This window comes from Ambystoma mexicanum, chromosome 11 (assembly GCF_040938575.1).
Source record: "Ambystoma mexicanum isolate Mex_15411 chromosome 11, UKY_AmexF1_1, whole genome shotgun sequence".
Classification (NCBI taxonomy): domain Eukaryota; kingdom Metazoa; phylum Chordata; class Amphibia; order Caudata; family Ambystomatidae; genus Ambystoma; species Ambystoma mexicanum.
The window spans coordinates 1,096,587,036-1,096,611,882 of NC_090934.1; the positions used below are offsets into that span (position 1 = coordinate 1,096,587,036).

Sequence of the window (24,847 nt, forward strand, 5' to 3'; positions counted from 1 at the left end):
TCTTCCTTACCAGGATGTGGAGGAGGATAAAACGCTGGAAGAGCAACCTTCTGGCCTAAATGAAATTCCGACACCACCTTCGGAAGAAAGGAAGGACGGACGAACAAACTCTAAGGACAACCCTGTCCTTATGAAACACAGTGAAGGGTGGCTTATCTGAAAGTGCCTGCAACTCACTCTGCGAGCGGAAGTGACCGCAACTAAAAACAGTTTTAAGAGTTAACAGTCTCAAAGGGCATGAATGCAAAGGTTCAAACGTAGCACCCATCAGAAACTTGAGAGCAAGGTTCAAATCCCAACCGGGCACCTGGAAAGGTGACGGAGGGAACACAGTGAGTCCTTTCAGAAACAGAGAACTTAAAGGAATTTTAAAATAGGACCACTCTTCAGACGAGCGCTTAAATATGGACAGCGCCGCCAGGTAACCTTAAACGGTACCCACTTGCAGGCCCCTGTGGGCCAAAGAAAGCAAAAAAGACAGAACTACAGGAATGTCACATGAAAAATGATCCAGAGTCTTAACCCTGCACCAGTCGCAGAACTTACGCCAACGGCACAGGGACTTTGTTGCTGGCCGTCTGGCCGAGAGCAACAACTCCATCACGTCTTCAGGGAGGTCCCAATCCTTATACCTCAACCTTTCAGAAACCAAGCGTGACGGTTGAGGGATCTGACCTCTGGATGGCGAACCCGAACCCCCCTCCCGTGAGAGCAGATTGTCTTGGTAGGGAAGACTACGTGGAGGGCAGATGGACAAGTCGAGATGGTCCGGGTACCACGTCCTCCGGGCCCACGCTGGAGCAATGAGGATCATCCGGGAACCGAACCTCCGTAACCTCCGCACTACTTGCGGGAGGACGGGGACTGGAGGAAACGCGTACAGCAGTGGGAATGACCACTCCACAACAAACGTGTCTCCTAAGGCTCCTTTCGGAGGAAATTCCCGCAAGCAGAACCTCTCGCACTTGCGGTTGACACTGGAGGCAAAGAGATCTACTTGAGGGGTCCCCCAAAGGCCGAAGATCTCCAGGAGAATCTGAGCCAACTCCCACTCGTGAGAGATTGCGCTCTGCCTGCTCAGAGCCTCCGCCGTCACGTTTCCGTCTCCGGCCAGATGAACTGCCGAGATCGAAACTTCCTGCTGGATAGCCCAGAACCAGAGCTGCATTGCCTCCCTGCTGGATAGCCCAGAACCAGAGCTGCATCGCCTCCCTGCACAGTGGAAGTGACCCTGCCCCCCCCCCTTTTGTTGAGGTAGTGCATGGCCACCGTAGGCTCAGGACATTCTTCCCTCGCACAGTCGGCAGAAAAGCCTTCAGGGCTAGCCTGACGGCCCTCAGCTCCAACAGATTGATATAGAGTCTGGACTCCGACGACCGCTGACTCAACTCGTTGGCATGAGCTCCCCATCCCGTGAGGGATGTGTCAGTCACAATCGTCAACTCCAGCCAGGGTAGCCAAAATGGAGTCCCCTTCATCAGATTGTCTTCGATGGCCCACCACAGGAGGTCGTGGGCGACCGAGGACAGCACCTGAACAGGGTCCGACATCCTGCCGGAGGACTGAGATCACTGGAGATTGAGTGCCCATTGCTAACATCTCATCCGCAACCTAGCCTCTGGCACCAGAAGAATGCAGGATGTCATGAGGCCGAGCAATCTCAAGAACTCGAACGCTGGGAGACTATGGGCAAGCTGCAACTTGTGCACCATCTGCTGAATGTGATGAGCCCTCACCTGGGGAGGAACACACTGCCCCAGGGACGTGTCGAGCACTGCTCCGATCTACTGGAGCCTCGAGTTTGTGTCAAATGGGACTTTAGTTGAGGGAGAAGCCCAGCTTGTGGAGGGAGTGGCAGGTGACTGACAGATGATCCAGGACTTGCTCGGGAGAGCGCGTCCTGATCAACCAATCGTCCAGGTAGGGGTAGACGTGAATCCCCCTTTCCTGAGGTGCGCTGCCACCACTACCATGAGCTTGGGAAAGACCCTCGGGGCGGAGGTCAATCCAAACGGCAGGACCCGAAACTGAAAGTGCGAGTCGTGGCACATGAAAATAAGCGTCCTTGAGGTCGAGAGACACCAACCAGTCCTGAAGTTGAAGGGTCTGGAGGACTTGAGAGAGAGTAACCATCTTGAACTTGTCCTTCCTGAGGAGTTTGTTCAAACCGCGCAAGTCCATGATGGGTCTCAATCCCCCGTCTTCCTTGGAAATCAAAAATATAAGGAGAATACCATCCCTTGTTCCTCTCCGCTACAGGCACCAGTTCTATGGCGCCTTTCTCCAGCAGGGATTGAATTTCCTGCGCAAGAAGCGGATCCGGACTCTTCAAAGAGAGATTCCCCGGTGGATTGTCTTGAGGCCTCTGCCGGAAAGGAAGAAAGCAGCCGTGGGTTATGATCTCCAGAACCCACACATCTGAAGTAATGGTGCGCCACTCTGCAAGATGCTGCGCCAGCCTTCACCCAACCGACGAACCATGTGACATTGCCTCATGACTGAGCTGAAGCGGCTGCGGCGTTGCCTGAGGGCAAGGAGGCAACAGCCCGAGCGGCCTTGGCACCTCGAGTACCTTGTTTACCACCTCTGGCACTCCTACGGTGGCTCCTTTGACTGGAAGCTCCTCTCGCTTTACCAAAGTATGAGCAATAACAAAAGGAACTTCCCCTCCATTGCTGTCCCCTAGGACGAAAAGGCAGAGGTTGGCGAACTGCAGTGCCCAACGACTTCGCTGCAGCTTTTGAGGTCTGCAACCTCTCAAGGCTCTCTTCAGCCTTGCTGCCAAAAAGATGTTCCCCGTCAAAGGGCATGTTGAGGAGCCGGGCCTGCACATCAGGAGCAAACCCAGACTTCCGCAACCACGCAAACCTGCGTATCACGGTGCTCGCCGCCATGGACCAGCTGACGCAATCTGCCATGTCCAAACCCGACTGAACGGCCTCACACATGGCATCCTTGGCATCCTGAACCATGGCAAGGAAAACATCCCGTTCGTCCCCTTCGGGAATATGTTCAGCCGCTAAGGAAACAGTTCCACAGAGTGTGCATGAAACATGACAAGGCACATACGGAGTTGGCCACCTGAAGCGCCATACCCCCTGAAGAAAACGCTTCGTCCAGCCGTCAAAACGCTTGTCGTCCCTATCAGGAGGGATGGTAGGATACGACACCTGCTTTGGCGGGGCCGTAGCCGCCTGCACCATCAAACTCTCCCGAGTGGGGTGCTTGGACAAGTAGCGGGGGTCGCTACTGGCTGGGTGGTATTTTCGTGGCAAAGACTTGCCCACTGCCGGGAGACTCTCCGGAGCAGTCCAGCCGCCGCCGCCCTCCTCTGTAGAGCCATATGAAACGGCAGTACTGGGTCAGTTGGTGGTCCAAGGTCGAGGATATCCGTAAGGTCATCCTGAAGAAACTCCCCCAGGGGAGCAGACCATCCCAAGTACTTGTGACCCTCGACATAAGGCGCTGGTACGATAAGTCGGCATGAGTGCCAGGCTCAGGCCTACAAAACTCCACCTCCGAGGAGGTGTCCAGCCCACTAGCATCGTGCAGGGACTGCCTCAGGTACTCAAATTGGCTATGGCCTGAGAGAATCTCGTCTGGCACTGCATTAGGAACCATGCCATCATCAGAGCCATCATCCACCTCTGAAATAAACTCAAGATGGTGGTAAGAAGGCACAGAATGTGAACTAAAGCCATGCTTGACCTTGGCCAGAGCCTTTCTAGTGGGTTCCACCGAGCCTCGGGGTACCCCCGTCGACACAGCCTCGAAAGGCGTCGAGGGCATCGAGTGAATCGGCGTCAACACCGAACACGGCGCCGACAGCATCAATGGCGTCGACACAGGCCTCGAGGCCGGAGCCCCGAGTGTGTCCTTCGACAGCCTGGGCGCCGATGGCACCGATGACTTCTTCGGAGGCGGGGCCTCGAAAGAGTCTGTTGACTGCCACCGGCGTCTTCCTCAAAGGCATCACAGGTTCACACGGTCTCAAGCGCATCGAGGAACGGGACCTGGACCGGTCATGACGAGAAAGATTCCCCTTGTCCGAGCGGGACCTCTCCCGCGAATCATGCCTACCACCCGAGCCCGAAGGCGTGCAAGCAGTGTCTCTCGACCGATCATGACCGACCCCACTCGGAGGCGCGGACGGACCGGTGCCCTGCGATTCGAGAATCGCTAACATTTTCTTCCCGAAGGAAGCCTATTCCTCCGGCGTCGCCTGCTTGGTAGGGTAAGCGACCCGCCGACGGAGTCCTCGAAAGAGGACGGGGAAGGCGACCGATGACTGCACTTCCAGGAGTGCCTCGAAGAGGCAGAGGAGTGGCGGGACCGACTCCGGGACCGAGACCCACTGGACTTCTGACGACAACGTGGAGAGTCGCCTCTCGAATCGTTCGTCGAAAGCCCCACAGACCTCGACTTCCGTGACTTAGACACCTTACCTACCGATAACCACTTCTTGTGCTCCTGCAAGGCTTTAGACGTGAGCGATTGGCAGTCGACAGTCATCCGTGTCATGGGCCTCCCCGAGGCACCAGAGGCAGGCGGTGTGTGTGCGCGAGTCCATAACTGACATCTTGGACCCACAGTCCCTGCACTTCTTAAATCCTGGATGCGGGGTGGAAGACGAGGTAGACATCCTTCACGAAGAAGAAACTTCACAAAACGAACAGGTTCGAATTACCAAGAAACAGAAACTCCAAAGAGTCGAGGCGTGCCGAGATTCCAGAAGCGAACACGTTCGCGGAAAAAACGGTACTGAGGCTACGGGCGTTGTGCGTCCTACTTATAACATTCAGTGACGCCCGCCGTCGGAGGAGCCATTTTCCGAAGCAGCACAGCTGTGGTGATTACTGTCAGATATGGAATACGTCGGAGGACCCAATCCCCTCGAAATATCATTCTAGGCTGCTTACCAAGCACACTGAAAAACTGTACAGAAAGACAGAACGTTCAGTTAAACCTTGCAACAAATAAACCTAGAGTAGGCAAGACATTTTTTTTTAACTAAACTGTTTTATTCCGGGAACATTTTACAGTGCAATTTCAACTGAATTTTTGAAACTATCTTCGATTTTAGCTACACGGCAGTTAATGGTAAAAGCTCTAATTCTTTACAATTTTTATTTGCATTGCTTTCTATAGCATTAGAGGGGCACGTTTTACCTCTGAGAATTTCTTTTGGCGATTTAAGTGTGCATTGTTTGCATTCATTCTTATTTTATAATTTACAAAGGTAAAAAGAGGAGCACATCCACACACACACTTGCAGGTTTTGATACTACACATTCTACAATATCCTCAACGTTTCGCAAAAAGATACTTTAACTATATCAATATATCAGTCACACTGTTTCCATGCAAAACATTTTCAGGCAGCTGACATACAAATCCGGAAAATGTATTTTAGAAACAAAAAGGTACCTCCCGTTGAATGGCCAGCATTGTTGAAACTAAGAGGAACAGCAGAAGGTTCAGGCATGGTTGAAATCTGAACATGGGAGGTTCCCGAAGCAACGTCAGAGGCCTGCTCTGAGGTGGAAGTATGGCTGGAAGTAGAAGTAACAGACTGGAAGTCCACTCCAGATGTTGCAGGTACCACTCTGGGATCTGTTGACAGAAGCACACTAACTTTCACATGCCCTGATACCTGTTCAGCATATATTTTGAGAGGATAAAGGGTAAAAATTCATAAAGGCAACATTTTAAACTAAATAACAATACAACTGATATAATGTTCAAGTCTGGTAAAACATGCGAGGAACTGCAGAAGAAACATGCTCCAAATGACAACAGGATTGACTGAACTGAAGACCAAGTACGATGTTCTAACAAATACAAAAGGAATATTGTCACCAGCAAAGGACATGAGAATGAAAGAAGCCTGATGTTTTACTAGTCTAGCAACTGCATAAATCACAAATCCCCCAAAAACCTAAGTGAAATTACCACATTTTTAGAACATTAGTAATTCCAGGGACAATTATCGGATCATTGCCTGAAATAATTTCAGCCTCAGTGTTCCTTGCTGCTCTCCCAGGTGTTCTGACCCCCCCCCCCACCCCGCTGCCGCTTACCAGTCTCTCCCTCGTGTCCTGGGCCCTTCCCACAGTGACATGTTGCCTCTGAACCGCTGGGAAGAGCTTGCTGCTCCTCAATCACACCTCAATCACATCTTCTCTCACACGGCAGAGCCCAGACATACCCCCCGCTCTTAGCACAGGCATAACCCTCCGACCCCCTTTCCTGCTCCCACAATGCACCGGCCTCGGGTCCACAGCAATGCGACACAGGTCAATTTCATGTTTATTAGATGGCTTGTTTGACACCAACAGTCTGCCCAAAAATCTGCAAAGCCCATGGATGCTAAAAGCTGAGGAACTGAACAATGCTGGGGATTATGTACTGACATACCTCCTTAAACCCATGCTTCTCCTGCACTTTTTCAAATCAAGCTCGGGGTAGCCAATTCCCAGAATTGCCCAGAGCAATGGGTTATAATGTGTAAGTGTTTTAACAGCAATCCAAACTGCAGACCTTTGCCGTAACAACCCCCTTGCAACAGGGACAAGCAACTGTTGTCACAACTTTTAAATATAACAGAACATACATCCCACTTACTGTTAGGAAAAATCTCTCTTTTGGCAATGTTCCCTACATATTCTATGGACCCCTAAACCTTCTGAACAACAGGATCTACAGAGCCACACTGGGACAGAAGCCAGCTGGAACCATTTCTTCTAACCAAAGGTACTGTACAGTCGAAGAACTTAACTCTTGTCTTGTAGCCTTACTTTATCTCAGTTGAGACTTGTCTTGGTTACTTCTGTAGAATTGCTTGCATCTTCTACAACTCACAAGCCTCCCAGATGTGGCCCTACTTTGATTCTACTTTTTCTACAAAGACTTCTAAAACATTGTGCAAGACTTTTACTTACCCGCAAGAAGTGCTTCAGCTCACCTAGACTTTTGCCCAATTGACATTGGCTGGCCTGGCTCCATGAATGACTCTTCTCTCCTCTCCTCCGATTGTGTGTTTTTGCTTTCCTTCCAGGAAAGGGTTAACTTACTTTGCATTGAGGGGTTCGAAAGAACTTACCTGGTTCAGAATACTTGTGTGTTCCCTTGTTTTAGTCTGAAATCTCTTTACTTTTAACACTCATCTGAGTATTGTTCTAAATGTACAAGTGATAAGTTAACATCCACAGTGCCCTAGTTATTTAAGTCACCTGAGGGTGTAGGAAGTGTGTGCCAACCCAAACGGGTACTTGCTGATTTTGATGCACTAAGTGTGTATTTTGGAGTGTATTTGTGTGTTACTATTATATTGCCCATTCTGGAGAAGGCTGATTAAAACTGACTGTTAAATTAATAATTGTTTAATAAAGAAACCTTGTGTGTAAGAGTTTATTTGGATACATGTCACTGAATTTCTGTCCAACTTCCCTACTACTCACATTGACCACTCTTGAGATAGCCTCGCTGCTCAGCCACACTATCAACCTGTGTAGTTCAGACTTGGGTCCCTACTGTCAGGAAGGTGAAAGGGAAATGCGCCAAATCTTGCCTAACACTGGTGGCAGGCAGTGGAATCTATTGTAGAGTTACACTAAGTATTTGCGTTGCTTTTGTTCAACTAAAAACCTTCACAAGGCTAAGCTCCACTAGAACAGCAATTGTAACATGCCAAATATGGATAACTTCAGTCGGGAAGCCTGTTAGTCCAGAAACGACCCTAATCATGTATAGTATGTATATTATGTTGGCCAGAAACCAATCACATCATGTGACAAACATCGCAAACACAGAATCGTCAGTATAACCAGAGGGCATCCATTTTGTGTAATATCCGCCATTTGCATTTTTTGCTTTTCTGTCAAGTGCTTTGCAAAATGTATTTTATTCTGAAAGCTCATACACGGTGTGAGGCCACAACTTGCATGGTGAAAAATCAAACCAGACAGGAATGCCAAAATGTACAGAAATACATTGTTTTCCTCCCTCACAAAGTCCTTGGAGGCAAACAGGAACAGCATTTATTCAGCGGCCTAAGTGCCGGCCTGTGTCACCAAAGTTGTAGCAATAGGCAGTTAAAGCATGAATTATATTCTTCCAGCGGTCCTTCCCGGATCTGCCTCAGAACAGGCTGGCCCCTAGTTCACGAATAGAAGAACAAGTTACTTACCAACTGATGTTCCTCCCACGTATTCCTCATCTTAGAAAAATATCGTTACCTTCAGTTTCGCCTCGGAAACTTTCCCATATCCATCAGAGGGCGCTCCACTCGAGGCGACGTCGTCGATGTCCCTCGCGGCCTCTGTCGAGCACCGACATCATCAGTTCTATAAAGGCCTTTAGCGCACCCGTTGGCTTCAGTTCTGTTTTTTCATCCATCAGAGCCCATGACTATGGTTAAAGGCCTGCCTCTTTTGACCCCAGCCTCAAAAGAAATCAGAGTGTAAACCACAAACTGTACTGTGGGGTAGGTTGGGAGGGTCGATGAGGAATACATGGGAGGAACGTCCAATCGAAATAAGGTTACAGTTTGTAAGTAACTTGTTCTTCGAATGGATTGTGTCCTCCGACGTATTCCTCATCTTAAGACTCCCAAAGCAGTTTTCTATTGGAGGCGGGAGTACAGCTATCTTTTTAGTCATGTACTGAATGTAGCACAGATTTGGCAAATAGACCTCCTTGAGAGGTAGTTGAGTCCAAAGCATAATGTTTTATGAAAGTATGCATGGATGACCATGTGGCTGCTGCACAAATATCTTGTACAGGAACACCCCTTTTTAAGTGCTGTTGAAGTTGCCATGAACCTATTTGAATGAGCTCTCAAACCCTCAGGGGGATCTTTTCCAGCTAGCCTATAACACTCTGTTATGGCTAAGATTATCCATCTTGATAATGTTTGTTTAGTTACAGGTAGTCCTAACTTACGACCAGTGTATCCCACAAACAGTTGGTCACACTGACGTATTTTTGACTATCTTTAGATATAAAAGCTAAAAGCCCTTCTAGGATCTAGCCTATGTAGTCTTTCCTCTTCCTTACATGTGTGAGGAGGAGGGTAGAAAGTAGGTAGAATTATTTTCTATGACAGGTGAAAGTCTGAAACTATTTTTGGCAAAAAAGAAGGCTTGACTCTACGGACAAATTTATCTTCATGAAAGATGGTGTGAGGAGGACCACTAGAAAGTGCCTGCAACTCATTTACTCTGCGGGCTGATGTCAATGCAATTAGAAGTATAGTTTTCAGAGTAAGAAGCCTTAATGGGCAAGAATGTAAAGGCTCAAAGGGTGCACATGTCAAAAATGTCAGTACCAAATTTAAGTCCCACACAGGAACTTGAAAAGGTATTGGTGGAAAAACATTGTTTAAACCTTTAAAAAGTGTATTATTAAAAGGTATCTTAAAATAAGATTTTTTCTTCTGACGAGCGCTTGAAGATAGATAGCACTGCTACGTATCCTTTTATCGTACTAACCTGGAGCCCCAGATTAGCCAAATGTAACAGAAAAGATAATACCATTGGAATATCACATTGAAAAGGGTCCACATTCTTATCCCTGCACCAGTTACTGAACTTGTTCCAACGACACCGGTACAGAGATTTCATTGCTGGCCTTCGGCCGAAAGCAAAATCTCCATATCATCATCCGGAAGGTCCCAATCCTTGTATCTCAACCTCTCAGAAGCCATGCGTGAAGGTTGAGTATGTTGACCTGATGGATGGAGAACGTGACCTCCATCTTGCGAGAGAAGATCCTCTCTTTTTGGAAGACTTATTGGAGGGCAGATGGACATGTCGAGAAGGTCCGGGTACCACGTTCTCCTGGCCCAATCTGGGGCAATTAGGATCATGGTTTACCCGAACTTACTCAACCTCCTGATTACTTGGGGGATCACAGGGACTGGAGGAAACGCGTATAGCAGTGGAAACTCCCAGTCCACTACGAATGCGTCTCCTAGAGCTCCTCTTGGGGGAAATTCCCTTGAGCAATATAGTTTGCATTTCCCGTTGACACTGGTCATGAACAGATCCACTTGAGGGGTTCCCCAAAGGGCGAAGATCTCCAGAAGGACTTCCTGAGCCAAAGCCCACTCGTGGGAGACTGCTCTGCCTGCTCAGAGCATCCGCCGCTATGTTTTGCTCTCCTGCTAGGTGAATGGCAGATAGAGAGATCCCTTCTTGTATTGCCCTGAACCAGAGCTGCATTGCCTCTTTGCACAGTGGTAGTGACACTACACCACCTCTCTTGTTGAGGTAGTACATGGCCACTGTGATGTCCATCATTATCAAGACATTCTTTCCCCGTAAAGCTGGCAGGAAGGCCTTCAGTGCTAGTCTGATTGCCCTCAGCTCCAATAGGCCGATATGTAGTTTGGACTCCGACAGAGACGAATGACCGCTGATCGTCAACTCGGTGTGAGCCCCCCATCCCGTAAGTGAGGCGTCCGTCACTACCGTTCTCTCCGGCCATGGTTGCCAAAAAGATTCCCCTCCGAGGATGTGCTGTCTGCCAAGTCCACCATTGTAGATCCTGTGCCACCCTGGTTGGAACTTGTAAAAGATCTGACATTTCCCCTGAGAATTGAGACCATTGAGTCCAGAGAGCCCATTGAAGAGATCTCATTCTCAATCTGGCCTCTGGCACCAGAAAAATGCAGGATGCCATGAGACCGAGCAACCTGAGAAAGTCGAAGGCTGGTAGATAATGGGCATTCTGGAATTTTGTTACCATCTGCAGAATGTTTTGAGCTCTCTTCGGGAGGCGAGGCTTTGCCCGAACAAGTATCCAAGACTGCTCCTATAAACTGGAGTTTCTGTGATGGTATCATGTTTGACTTTTCTTTAATTCAGAGAAAACCCTAGTTTGTGATGGAAGTGACAAGTCTTGGATAGATGGTCCCGGGCTTGTTCTGGGGAACATGCCCTGATCATCCAGTCGTCCAAATAGGGGTAGACATGAACCCCACCCCCCTCTTCTGAGACTCACTGCCACTACCGCCATCATCTTGGTGAAAACTCTTGGGGCGGAGGTTAACCCGAATGACAGAACCCGAAACTGATAGTGAGACTTGCCAATCGCGAACCTCAGATACTTTGTGCTTGAGATGGATTGGCACATGAAAGTAAGCATCCTGAAGGTCCAATGATACCAACCAGTCTTGAATTTTGAGAGTCTGAAGGATCTGAGAAAGAGTGACAATCTTGAACTTGTCCTTCCTGAGGAATTTGTTCAAGTTTCTCAAGTCCAAGATGGGTCTCAGTCCTCCGTCCTTCGTCCTTCTTTGGAATGAGTAAATATGGGGAATACCAACCCTTGTTCCTCTCCGCTACAGGTACATGTTCTATTGCACCTTTCTGTAGCAGGGTTAAAACTTCCTACAACAGGAGCGGGTCTGGATTTTTGGTAGAGTTGTATTCCGGTGGGTGATTATGAGGTTTCTTTAGAAAGGGAAGGCAGTAACCTTGGGATACTGTTTCCAGCGCCAGAGCATCTTAAGTAATGCCCCGCCATTCTCTCAAATGCTGCAAGATCCTGCCTCCCACTGGGGTCTTCTGAGTCAAAACCTCAGAGTGGTTTTGCGGCAGCTCCAGCAGCGGCTGAAGGGATAGATGCCACTGCTGACTGGCCTGTTCCCTTCCTCTCCCAAATGAGTGAAAGGGACGACCCCTCCAGGAAGATGAGCCTGTGTAGGGGTGTTGAGGTTTGTCTTATAGCGGCACTGAGTGACTTTGCTGCTGCCTTGGAGGTCTGCAGCTTCTCCAAACTTTCATCTGCCTTGCTGCCAAACAACCTCGAGCCGTCAAATGGCACATTAAGTAGCCTAGATTGAACATCTGGTGCGAAATCTGTCTTTCTTAGCCACGCAAATCTGCGTAGCACTGTGCTAGACACCATGGACCTGCTGATACTGTCAGCTGTGTCCAAACCTGCTTGAAGGCATTCCCCCTAAGCCTCATTGCCATCCTTTATTATGGACAGGAAACCATCACGTTCCTCTCCTTCCGGGATATATTGAGCTGCCGCTGACATGCAGTCCCACAGAGTATAAGTGAATCTCGCCAGAGTGCAAGATACATTTGTGGATTTTAGAGCAATACTCCCTGATGTAAAAACCTTTTTAGACCATGCATCAATCTTTTTGTCATCCCTATCAGGGGGAATTATAGGGTATGTAGCATTTTTTGTTGATGTGGCTGCCTGAACTGCCAGGCTCTCAGGAGATCGATGCTTACTCAAGTACTCTGGATCAGAGTTACAAATTCTGTATTTTGCCTATATTTTTTATTCACTGCTGGAATGGATTCAGGTTTTTCCCAAGCAGCATTTACTCTCCTTTGCAAGGCAATATGAAAGGGAAGTATGGGATCTGGTTGAGGACCTCCTGACAAAATATCTGTCATAGCATTCTGGTATACAGGTGAGTTCCTACCCCATCCCATAAACTGTTACTTTGTTCATAGGTTTTCTATAACCCAATCAGCATGTTCTGCTGGATCTGGTTTTTCAAACTCGTATTCAGGGGACGCATCTAGTCCACTAGCAGATTGTAAACATTCATACAGGTCTTGCATTTTTGAGTGAGGATCAATTAATTCCTGAGGGACCTCCCTTGCATCATGTTTTACCCCTGCTGATGAAACTTCAGGTTCATCTTCTTCATCCTCCTCATTTCCTGAAGACATTTCTCCATATATGGATGACATAGTTTGGAAAAATCATGCCTGCTTTCTGGGTGAAATACTTTCTCAGGAATAGGTTTCACTCCTGTAATTGGTGTCAACGTCGACAGAAGCATCGATGGCGTCGACGTCGTGGCCATTACGTTCAATGTTGTCGAGGCATTCTTCGATGTTTTCGAAGGCGCTACGAATGTCGAAGGTATCTTCGAGACAATCGACGGAAGGAGCCTTCGAGGTTGTCGATAGTGAACTCGACATAGCTTTTCGGCTGGGTCGTCGACCCCTTATACTTGACAGCCCTTGATGGAGGTTTCAAAGATGTTTTCGTCAAGGTTCTTAATGATGTATCAACGTCTAAAGTCTTTTTCTTAAGGACTGCCTCCTGTTTATGCACTGGAAGGCTTTTCTTTTTAGTTGTTTGGGAAGCATCCCTAGAAGGCACTCTCGACAATTTGTCAGATTTCCTAGTTTTAGACCTTCCCCCGTCACTTTTTTTTGTGCGTAGGGGCATTATCTTCAACAAACATTTTTAAGGGGGTCTGGGCCGCATTCTCAAAAATGTTCATCATTGATGCTCTAAATGCTTCCCACTTTTTAGGGGAGTCATGCTTTGTTGGAAATGTAATAACTTCCTCCGATGTAATCGAGGAAGAGGAAGAGTGAGATCGGTGCCGTCTTTTCTTCGTTTTTTTGGACAAAGAAGGGGACTTCCTCGATCTGGATTTTTTATGGCGTTTCACCGAAGACTCAGCCGAGTCTTTCTTCCCTCTCGAAGAAAACTTCAAGGATTCCTCCCCCACTGCCAGTTTACCTAGTCTTTCTTTCAAGGCCTTACGGGTCATTGACTGGCAAGAACCGCAGTGGTGGATTCGATGTTCAGAACCGAGGCACCAGAGGCAGTTATGATGAGGGTCGGTGAGCAACATTTTTCTTCCACACCTTTGGTATTTCTTAAAACCCGTTTTCAGAGTGGTCGGGTTCGAAGAAGACGACCTAATTCGCTATAACTGAAGCGCTGTTCATCTCAATCCGAAGCAAAGCTAATGGAAAAACAGAACTAAAGCCAACAGGCGTGCTCGTTATAAATGTGTCATATTTGTCATGTTTGTCAATCAACGAACCCTAGCCCTAGAAGATACATTATGGGCGGTTTTGATTTGCCTTCAAAGATTACATGTTTGTATATATGTTGCCGCTTGAGCGATGCTCGCTCTCTTGCGTCTCACGAGGTCTGGGTGACACACGTTGCAAGATGTTAGACCCAGTTGGCCGACTGAGCATACTTTGAAATAAACCATATTACTTGGAAAAATCTACCCTCGTGTCTGTAAGTATCACTAGTATATGGTGATTGTGCCTTAGTTTCCAGGTGCGGGGGGTCTTCACGGCCCAGCAAGCCCTGATCATTTTAACACTAGAACAATTGAAAGAAATGTGTAAAGTCAGGAATCTCCCTGTTAAAGGAAAGAAAAATGAATGGACTGCAAGATTGTTGAATCATCAGAGTCTGGGTAGTAGGCCTGTCACACCTAACCCAGGAAATGTGGACTGATGAGGAGGATGTTAATTCAGAGTCTAACACTAATGTTATAAGAGCCAGGTGAGGGAGAGGAGTCTCAGGATAGGTACCCCTCTATGCCTCAGCATGCTCTTTTGCCTCAACCTTTAACCACTGGGACCCCCACAAAGTCCATCACTGAGTCCAGAATGTGTCTTGAGAAAATGAGACTTGAATTGTAATTTAAAAAAGGTTACAAGCCCAAGCTGAAGCCAAACATCAGGACATCAAACTCAGGGAATTGGAAATGCAACATGCTCTTGAAAATGTTTCCCTCTCAGAGTCCTCTAGGTCTTCCAGTCCAAAGAGGCCTCGCCTGCCCAAAGAAGCAGTGAGTATGTATGAAGTGAAACTTGATATTTTGGATTGGTTGGGTGCTTTTGAATACAATCATGGGATTCAAGGTCTCACAGGGAATCTGTGGATTCCTTGGCTTTTGTCTAGGCTCCCCCAGGTTGCAACTGGTGCTGTAATGGAGGTGGGGGAACTTGATTGGAGTAGGAGTATGTGAAGCTAGCTTTGATAGTTAGATTTGGGAAAACTCCTTCCCAGTACCTTAAGAGGTTTACGTCCCTCAAAAAGACTGATGGTACCCCTTGGGCTACCTGGGTGCGTGAATGTTTGAAAAACTTAGATGGTTGGATTAAGGGTTACAGAGAACTCCATTCAAGGAATAAGAAATCTGTTTTTGTTGCAATCTATTTTTGATGCCTGCTTTCCTGAGCCAAGACAGCAATTGGCTGACTCAAAAGAGATTGATCCTAAGAAGCTAGCAAAGGCTACTGACTTGTGGGTTGCCAACAGAGCTACTCACAATGACTGGGGCCACTCACAAAATGGATGAGGGGGGAAGCAGCACAAGAACGATGACAAAGAATTCTAAATCCTCCCATCCAAAAGAGGGCCACACACATGAGAAGGGTAAGCCACATGGGAAACCGAATCAGTCTAGTGAAACCTCCGGTGCTAAACCAGAAGAAGGTCAGCAGAAGCCCCCATTTGTCAAAACATTTGGAAAGAGTTATGCTTGTGGGTCAACAGACGATGTGAAAGGGGATCCCAGATGCAAGGGTAAACCTTCAGGGTACCACACTGCCTCCTTAGCCTTCATCCCTGAGGGAGACATACATATGGCAAGTGGAAATTTTCATCTATTGGCTGAAGATCCCATTGGAGTCCCAGACAGTGTTTTAGTATCCGTAGGTCTGTGGGAACAGCTGAATGTAGCGGTGTATAACTATTTCAGATAATACCAAAGAACATTACAGTGTACTTGTGAATGGTCAGGAGACCCCCTGCCATTCGAGACACTGGGGCCAGTATTACAGTGGTGGATGAAACTTTTTTCAAACCTGAGGATGTAAAGGCACCCAAAGGCCCTGTTACGCTTGCTGGAGGCCCTGTCCAGATGGTTCCAATACTACCATCTCTCATACTGTGCAACATATGACTAAGAATACCGGTCACAGTACAAAATGAGGTGCCTGGGAGAGTCCTGTTGGGGAATGACTTAAAGGCTCTTGGAGTTACATCAAGCACCCAAAGGCCTCACAGTAAAAGGAAGCAGGAGCATACTAGACTGGCCAGAGAGCAAACATTAATGACTCTCAATGGGAAGTTACAGAAGTACTTATAACTCCCAGTCAACAGGAAGAACAACCTTCTGATTCCAGGAAGAAAGAAAGTTGAAACCCAAGGTCTCAGGAAGAAAAAAGTATCACCCCTGTGCACAAAACCAGGACATCCCAGAGGACAGTCCAAGGTCATACAAGTGAACCCTTCACCAGCTGAGACTGAGTGGGAGGACCAAACAGAGGATGGAGAAACAGCTACTGGTGAAACAGAGCTGGAAGAAGCCCTCCCCCTGTTGGAGATCGGGATCCCAAAGACCATCCTGAGCTGCAGACGTTGCTTGCAGAAGGTGGACCCTGTAAGGTAGACTTGAACAGAAGTCAAAGAGTGCCCTATTCTTGAAAAACTTCGCCAACAGTCAGCTTTCCAGCTGGAAGGGCAAGAGCCAGGGAAACACAGGCTGTACTGGGAGGATGGCCTCCTTTACATTGAGCCTAATGAGTCCACCCCAGGGGACTGCAGAAGACTTGTAGTGCCTCCGGAGGTTTGACCTCAGTTTCTACAGTTAGCTCATGAGATTCCTTTAGCTGGTCACATAAGTTTTAAGAAGACCAATGAAAGGATTTCTCTGCATTTCTACGGGCCTAGGATGGGGTCTGATGTAGATACATTCTGTAGAAGCTGTCACACTTGTCAGACTTCTGGCAAGAGTGGAGCCAAGAACGTGGCCCCCTTAGTGTCCCTCCCAGTGGTGGGAGTACCTTTTGAGAGGGTAGGGATTGCCGTTGATCCCTTATACCCTCCCACATTTTCAGGCAACCGATTTATATTGGTTGTGGTAGACCATGCTACCAGGTATCCTGGAGCCATACCTATGAGGACTGTTACTGCTCATGCAGTGGCTGAGGCCCTCCTTGGTATTTTACCAGGGTTGGTTTTCCCAAGGAGGTTACCTCAGACAGGGAGACCAATTTTATGTCCCACTACATGCAGACCATGTGGAAAAACTGGAGTAACCTACAAGTTCTCAACAGCCTACCATCCCGAAACCAATGGGTTGCTGGAGAGGTTTAATAGAACTAGGAAGAGCACGATAGGTGCTTTAGAAGAAGAACCCCTTAGAAGAAAGTAGGACCACCAACTGCCATGCCCCCTCATTGCTTATAGAGGAGTCCCTCAGGAAGGGGCTGGATTCAGCCCCTTTGAGCTTCTCCATGTTCATCCAGTTAGAGGTCCATTGGCCCTAATAAGGGAAGGGTTGGAGAGTGCTTCTTCCCACAAGCCAGTGAGAGTCGCTATGGGTTGGGTCTCCGAAGGAGAATGACACACATGACAGAAGCTTCAGATAACTTGAAAGCAAGTCAGGCTCTGGTTAAACATTGGCATGACCTGCAGGCCAACATGGTTGAGTTTACTCAGGACCAGCTAGTTCTAGTTATGGTACCTACAAGGCAGAGGGCCTTACAGGACAAATGGATTGGACCCTTCAAGGTTGTGAACAAAATTGTAGGTCAATTATTTGGTGGACTTGGTCAATCCCAAGGAGGCCCCCAGGGTCCTGCACACCAACTGCCTAAAAGGCATAGGTCTCTAGACCAGAACTGGGAACTTAGCTTCTAGCCTCTGATCAAGAGGAGAGTGAGCCTCTACCTGACCTCCTCAGAGGACAACCTTTAGATGGAAAGATAAGAGTTAATCTCTCTTCTGATCTGACTGCAACAACAGGAGGAGTGCAATGCTCTGTTTGCCTCCCTGTTTTCAATGACACCAGGCTTGACCCACTTGGGGCCAGCATGATATACTCACTGGTGACTGTCTCCCTGTTGAGAGTACGGGTTAAAGAATGTCAGACCATGTAAGAACCCACATAAAGGAAGAGGTCAAGAAGATGCTTGATCTTGGGGTAACAGGGCCATCTACAAGTCCATGGGCTAGTCCATTTGTACAAGTGCCAAAGGCAAGATCCAAGGAGTTGTGATTCTGTGTGGACTATAGAGCACTTAATGTAGACACCACCACTGATGCCCATCATTTACCTAGGACAGATGAGCTGGTGGACAAGCTTGGTTCAGCCAAGGTCCTCAGTACATTTGACCTAACCTCAAGCTAATGTCGCTCTGACAGACCACATCAAGGAGAAAACTGCATATTCAACCCCAGGAGGCCTCTACCAGTTTAAGGTTATGCCTTTTTGACCTACGTGGTCTACCTTGGAAATGAGGTAGGAGGAGGTGTAGTAAGGGCATTGGCTAGCAAAGTACAAGCTGTACAAGACTGGGCCACCTCTACTACTTAAAACCAAGTGAAAGCCACTTTAGGTCTCACAGGCTACTATAGGAACTTCAATGAGAACTATAGGACCATAGCTTCTCCCTTGAATGTGATCCAAGGCATTCGAAGGACTTAAGAAAGCACTTTGTCAAGCTCCAGTCTTGAGAGCTCATGGCTACAACCAATCGTTTTTTGTACAAACTGATGCTTTAAATACAGGAATAGGTGCAGTTCTGGGTCGCTAGATGAGAAAGGCAGGAAACACCCAATCCGATTTATGAGTAGGAAACTGAAGGACCCTGATACAAGGTGGGCAACAATAGAACGTTAATTTTTTGCCATTGTGGGTCTTGGAAGAAGTTTAGACCCTACTCGTATGGATCTACTTTAGTAATTAGAACAGACCACCAACCCTTGAGATGGTTAATACAGATGAAGGGGGAGAATCCTAAATTGTTAAGATGGTCTATCAGCCTTCCGACTGCAGTAAGGAGATTCATCCAGGGGGGAGATTAAATCCTCCTGTCCCATAGTTTGGGGGAGGAGAGTTAGGGAGTATTCTCAAAAATGTGCTAATTCCTGTCTACCTTAGCAACACCTAGCACTATTGCTGGACTCTACAACTTTTTAATTTTCAACCTGGAGAGGGCAAGACTTTTTCCCCACTCTCTCTCATGGAATAGTCTGATTTAACACAGTTTCTTTTTGGTTTTGGAGTCTGACAAACTCCATAGGCATCATCTTTGCATTGTGACACAGCACCTTCAGTGCAGTGGTACAGGGAAGTTTTAGATTATCCAAGAGAAGGTATTTAAACCTTTGGGAAAACTACTGCTTCCAATTGTTACTTGCAATTCTAACTTTCTAAACCCAGCACACACTATTACAATAGGGTGCTGGGGGGTTACCTAGTATCCCCTTTGTCTAGCTTCTCATGTAACAATTTTATGTTACCCTTTTCTCACTGAATGGCTGGTAGCAGTGGTTCCGTTTTAACTACTGTGGTGTGCATTTACTGCCGGCGGCATTCACAGCTGCAGTAAAGCACCCAAGGGAGGCATTTTTGTCTAAATGGCCCCGGTCGTCTTTTTTGCCATTTCTTTGTGGAAAGGTCCTTCTTGAGATTTACTCTGCGCGCCAAACTAGGTTTGGTCCCATTGTTCACTTTGCCTTTGGCGGGATTCACGAGTCAAGCCTGCCTCTGGCTCCAGGGTGTCTGGGGTAGGCAGGAAGTGAGGGAGGTGCCCGAAACTGTTTGTGCTTGGTCTCCTAGGAGACCCAAATACACTCTGTAGTGTAGTGATTGGCCGGCTGACTGTCCAGCAAGGAACAGCCACCCTGCTGGGTGACTGACAGCTAGGCTGGAATTAATGGGAGAGAACTGAATATCAGGTGAGACTTTTGGCTTGGCAGGCAGAATCTACCACTGGACGAAGGAACCAAAGAAGAACTTGAAGAGGATGCCTGCTGCAACTCCTGGACCGGTGGTTTGCCCGGTGAAGCCCTGCTGCTGTGTTGAAACTCCAAATTTGTATCGACAGAAGCCCCTGCAAGGACTTCACCCCTTGAGTTGGTGGGACCAAATCAACTCCAGAGTAAGCCACCTGGCCATCCTTCTCAGAGCTGGTTTAATTTCCACAGAGTTGCTGCTGGAAACCGTATAGCCAGAGAGAGGAACACCAGATTGTGTGTGTTGCTATTAAGTTGGCCTAGAGCTCCAGGAAGATCCTCTGGACTCCCAGAAAGCAGGACTGACCGAGCCTGAGCCCCCTCAGAGTGCGGGATCCCAGAAGCAAGGAAAGCCCATCTCGACAGCCAGGAACCGCAGTGTTGCTATTTGCGGTAGACGCAAGGAGCTGAAACAACGAACAGCCACTGATTTGAAGATTGGCGGTTACGAACGATGACCATCCAACTGCAGTGGAGGAGTCCCCAGAAGTCCTCCCTCTAGTCCCCACAACTGAGGCGCAGGAACAGGTGAGAACTGTAGCGCTGCACAGGAACAGAAGTAATCTGCTGCACTTTTTCATCAATTCAAAAAGGTACTGTACAAAGTCTGAGAGAACTTAGCTCTTGCTGTAAAGTTGCTTGCATCTTCTACTACTCACAAGTTGAATGGCTTGTGGCCCTACATTGGATTCTTCTTCGTACCTATCAGAAGTGCTTCATCCTAGACAAGACTTTTGCCCATTGACTTTGGCTTAGCCTATTATACTGAATGGCTCCGCTTAGGGGATCCAAAAGTATTTGCCTGCTTAAGAATATTTGTGGTCTCTTGTTCTAATCTGTTCCTTTTATCAACTTATAACAGTACTCTAAATGCAAACAGTAGGATATGAATGTCCCCAGCACCCTAGCTATTGGAGTCACCCGAGGGTGTAGGTTGTGTCTGTGGGCCATCCCAAAAGGGTTGTTCCTGATTTAGAAACTAAGTGTGTACAGTATTGAGGTGTATTTGTTTGTTATAATGCTCCCTTCTGAAGAAGGCTTACTCTGACTGATAAATTAATAATTGTTTATTTAAGAAACCTTGAGTATAAGAGTTTATTCCGATACTTGTCACTGAATCTCTAACTCCCTACAGTTCACATTGTCGCCTCTTGAGAAGCCTGGCTGCTCAACACGCTACCAAAATTGTGTAGTACAAGCTTATACCAAAGGTTGGGTTTCCTATACCTGTCAGAGTTGTTTATAGAATTCTGAGAGGGTACTGCATGCAAAATTTGCCTAACAGGCCTGGAGAGAACTCCCAATCACAAGAAACACCCTAAGGCTTTACATAAATCACACAGGCTTGAGGTAAGTAAATACCCCAGCCAACAGTACCTCAGCACGAAAGAAGAGTTGCAGCGGGAGAGACTTAAGGATCTGCAGCCGAAAACCTGGTCGTTGGATTCCTTTTTCTTGAAGACGGAAGACTTTGGAAGGGATTTTGAAGCAAGGATCAAGGGGGAAGGCTCCTGGCAAGAGTTTCTTTGCAGATGGATGCAGCTCTGTTGGCACCCTTTTCAGGAGCCTGAAGACTGAATATTGCAGAGTGGATTCTCGTCACTTGCAAGGTCCAGCACTCTGGTGAGGGGACTTTTTGGACTCTTATTCTTACCTCGAGGTCCAGCGGGATGCCACCTAAGTTACAGCTCGATTTGGAATTAGGAAGACTGTGCACCGCACAATGGTGTCATGACCACTGTGAGGGGGCACAAGTTGTGCCACAAGCATGCTCCCACCAGAACCCTGAGGGCCTTAAAGCCACTGCAAAAGGGCTTCTGGAGCCAGTCCTGGCGCCTGGCACAAGGCTCATATCTAGAAGGAAGGGCTGTTCAAACTAGGTCCCATTAATGTACATGGGCCTTTAAATCCAACATGGAAGCACCCACACAGTCTAGTTCTAAGAACCAAGTCATGCGGTCTAGTGTTTTGGGAGTGGCAGGCCTGGAACCACTTTCACTGGTACTACTTTACCTGGGTTATATAAACCACACCCTGGCTGCAGAACACGCTTCGTGTTATTCTGCAACCCGCAGCGTGACGCTCACCGTGTCCAGCTCCTGGTCTTCAGCATCTGCCTGTAATCCTGCAAGAACAAGATTATTCTGTTTTACCGGAGAAAACACCATCCAGCACTCCGCATCTCAACTGGGCTGCAATCTGTGGAAACCGAGAGAAGAAGAAACATCACTCACCTGTGAGTACTAGACTAAGGACTTCCTGCAAACCGCTACCACAGCTGCTGTTCGAACATTGCGAACTGCAATAACGAGAAAGGGAAAAATAATATTAGAACGCGCACTTCCAAAACATCGAATTCCATCAGTCTTACCGGAATTCCATCGCGCTATGCCACGCTTCGATCCGGAGCACCACAGCAACATCTGCAAAGGAAAAGAGACATTCAGGTTCGCTTTCAATATTAAACAACCGCACAGCGCTGTTCTTACCTTAACTGATTCCGGGGGCCTGTTTTTCATCGCACTCTCATCCACTCGCAGCACCACAGCGGCCTCTGAGGAGAAGAAAACACAGGTTAGGCTTTAAAAGAAAGGCGCTGCGCACTTTCTCTTACCTAGAAAACGTGCCTCCCCATCCGGCACGGCAGCATCAAGACCTTCGCACCTGAAAAGAAGGAGATAAAGACATTAACGAATTCCCACCATAAACAGAACAAAGACTTACAATTAACAAACCTACCAGCGGATTTGGGGGTCACAGCAGGCCTGGGCCCAAGGAAGGCGAACTGCACCAGTGAAGCAACTCCGGCAGCTCGCCAACAACCATCAAGCACCCCTGCACAAGAAACGCAGGACGGATAGCTCACCCTACAAATAACTAAGGTGAGAAAAGAACCCAGTGGGAAGGGAATCGGTCAGAGCGAGGTGGGAGATTCACCCATTAGAGACAGTTATCACAAATCTCCCTTCTTTAATTGCAGATTCATTATTCAGCACTGGGCAACTACGCATCCAGAGTTCCAGATCTCAGAGCCTTCCAGACGCCCCCGGGGATATAAGGTGAGCGTAACAAATGGCTCGAGTTCCCAGGATATTGGGGTATTGCAGCACCGCAAGGTCGCAGCATGATGTGGGATGGCTCAAAATGCACGACTTCTTGAGTCTAGTGGTTCTCATCAGGCTCTATATCGAAGTCCCTGTTTTGGGAGTACCCAGGTCGCTTGGAAGGAAGGGTAATAGACTCTGGTTACACAGCCAGCTCTGCAGTCCCTGGAAATGATCTCAGCCGTATTATCTTCCTCTTCAGATTTGGTTCCAGTGGTTGGCTACATCTTCAGCTTCCAGGATCTGACTTTTATGCAGGAACCAAGCCAATCAAACACAAACAGACGTGCAACATTCAAGCTTGTGGGGTTGGCAGTCCTTTCAGGACAACCAGCCTCCAAGTTCAAACTGGATTCTCGCAGGCATGCTAGAAAAATGAGGGCTGCACAGTTGGGACTCCTCCCTCGTTTCCTGCCTTCACAGACACTCTGGAGCCTGGGCAGGATTGACCAAGGTCTCTTGCCAAAGTTAAAAATCACACAAATGACTTTTCCGCCCTGCAGGGCAGGGGGAGATCCAAGGGACAAAAAGCAAACAAGTGCAAAAATGGCCAAAAAAAAGGGGGGCCATTTTGGGAAAATGGGCACCCTTGGGTGCAGGTTTGAAAACAGCCTGCGGTAAAGGTGCACCGAATTTTTAAAAATGCTCACTGCCACCAGCCTTTTAAGGTAAGCTTGCCCTGTAACAGAATTGTTACAGTGCTAGTGAGAAAGGGGATACATTACATCTCCTCAGCACTCCACTTAAGGTGTGGTGTGTGTGCTGGTTTCACCTAACAAAATGTAGAAGGGATAGAAATCTCCCTGCTACCCTTGTGATCTGTAGTTCTCACAAGGTTAGCCAGAGAAAGTGAAGGTGGACCCAGTGGGGAACCCTCTAACAATAAAAAAAGGTATATACCAAAAGTTGTCAGGATAAAATTAAAAGGACACGGACACCCATAAAAAGAGTAAAAGGATCAGTGTGTGGAAAAAGGTTCAGACTCACAGAGAAATAGGGAAAAATAAACTACCAGTACCTCAAGTTCTGGGGTTCCCACAAGTGAGGTAGATTTAGCACTAAGGCTATAAACGTACCCAACACGCACATGGAAACAGGAAGAAAGAGGAGATGTTAGAAGCGTTCAACCTATGAAGGCCCACCAGTACAGGAAGAATTAGTGACGCCAACGCGACGCAACAAAGGTAACAGGAGCAGCGGGAGACCGGGGAGGTGAAGAGGTTAGGAAGAATACAACAGGACTAATATTCGTACCAGTGGTTGTGAACATTTAAAGAATGTGATGATTACCAAGGATCTCCGCACACCCATCCCAGTGAGTGTGAATATTGTAAAACTAATGAAGAATCCTAGGAGATGTAATTGATTCACCCCAGAAAGTGGTTGCAGATCACACCAAGAATAGAAAGTAATAAAGACACTGCAAGATTCCCAAAGGAATAAGGGTGAAGACCCTATCTTAATAAAATAAGTAAATGTGTTTAAAGAACTTCCCAGGAGGTGGAAGAGCCCCAAAAAATAAAGGTTCTAGTAATCACAAAGCTATTTTAAAATAGAATATTAAAGCTAGAAAAGATTGTCCAGGAGAAGGGAGTCATTCACGTGGACCTCTTTTTTGATAAAACATGTTTTATTGATTTTACAATCAAAAGAAGCAACAAGACAAAGACTTACATTAATCCATCTACAACCATATGTCGTGACCATGGCCATAAACATAAAAGTAATCTGCACAAACACTTCATTAGGTGATTTAAGTTCCATGCAGCACCAGGCAACCATCTTTATTCTGTATATAAAGGATGTTTAGGTCTCTTCTTCCTCTCATTTACCCCATATTTTGTTGGCCTTGGTAGGGCATTCTGTGTTCTATCGTTGCACATATATCCATGTCAGCTGCCCATTGGGCCAGGGTTGGAGAGCCCGGGGAAACCCACTTTTGCGCAATATTACGTTTCAACAATCCCATTGCCGTGGATAAGAATAGTTTCTCCCATTTGTTAGTAGTTTTCTCATCGGGTATACCCAGTAGAAGTGATATCAGATCCAGCGGTATGGTGCGGGCGAGAACCTTAGTCAATTTATTGCAGCATCTGCTCCAGAAAGTTTGAATGCAAGGGCATTCCCACAGGATATGTATTTGTATTTATTGTTTTATATGGCGCCTTATTCCAATTACAGTTAACATGAACACA

At 47.4% G+C, this 24,847-nt stretch overlaps 1 protein-coding gene across 6 annotated transcripts in view; it reads right to left on the reverse strand.

The window, feature by feature from the left end:
- Positions 1-24,847, reverse strand: part of RNF111 (ring finger protein 111) — a 768,201-nt gene that overhangs the window by 445,783 nt on the left and 297,571 nt on the right. For 5 of the 6 annotated variants that reach the window (XM_069624379.1, XM_069624378.1, XM_069624377.1 and 2 more), the window contains one exon: positions 5,428-5,613. The exons of the other annotated variant lie outside the window; for it this stretch is intronic. In XM_069624379.1, the coding sequence (XP_069480480.1) occupies positions 5,428-5,613 (186 nt within the window). The remainder of the gene's footprint in view (positions 1-5,427; positions 5,614-24,847) is intronic. 6 annotated transcript variants of the gene reach the window in all.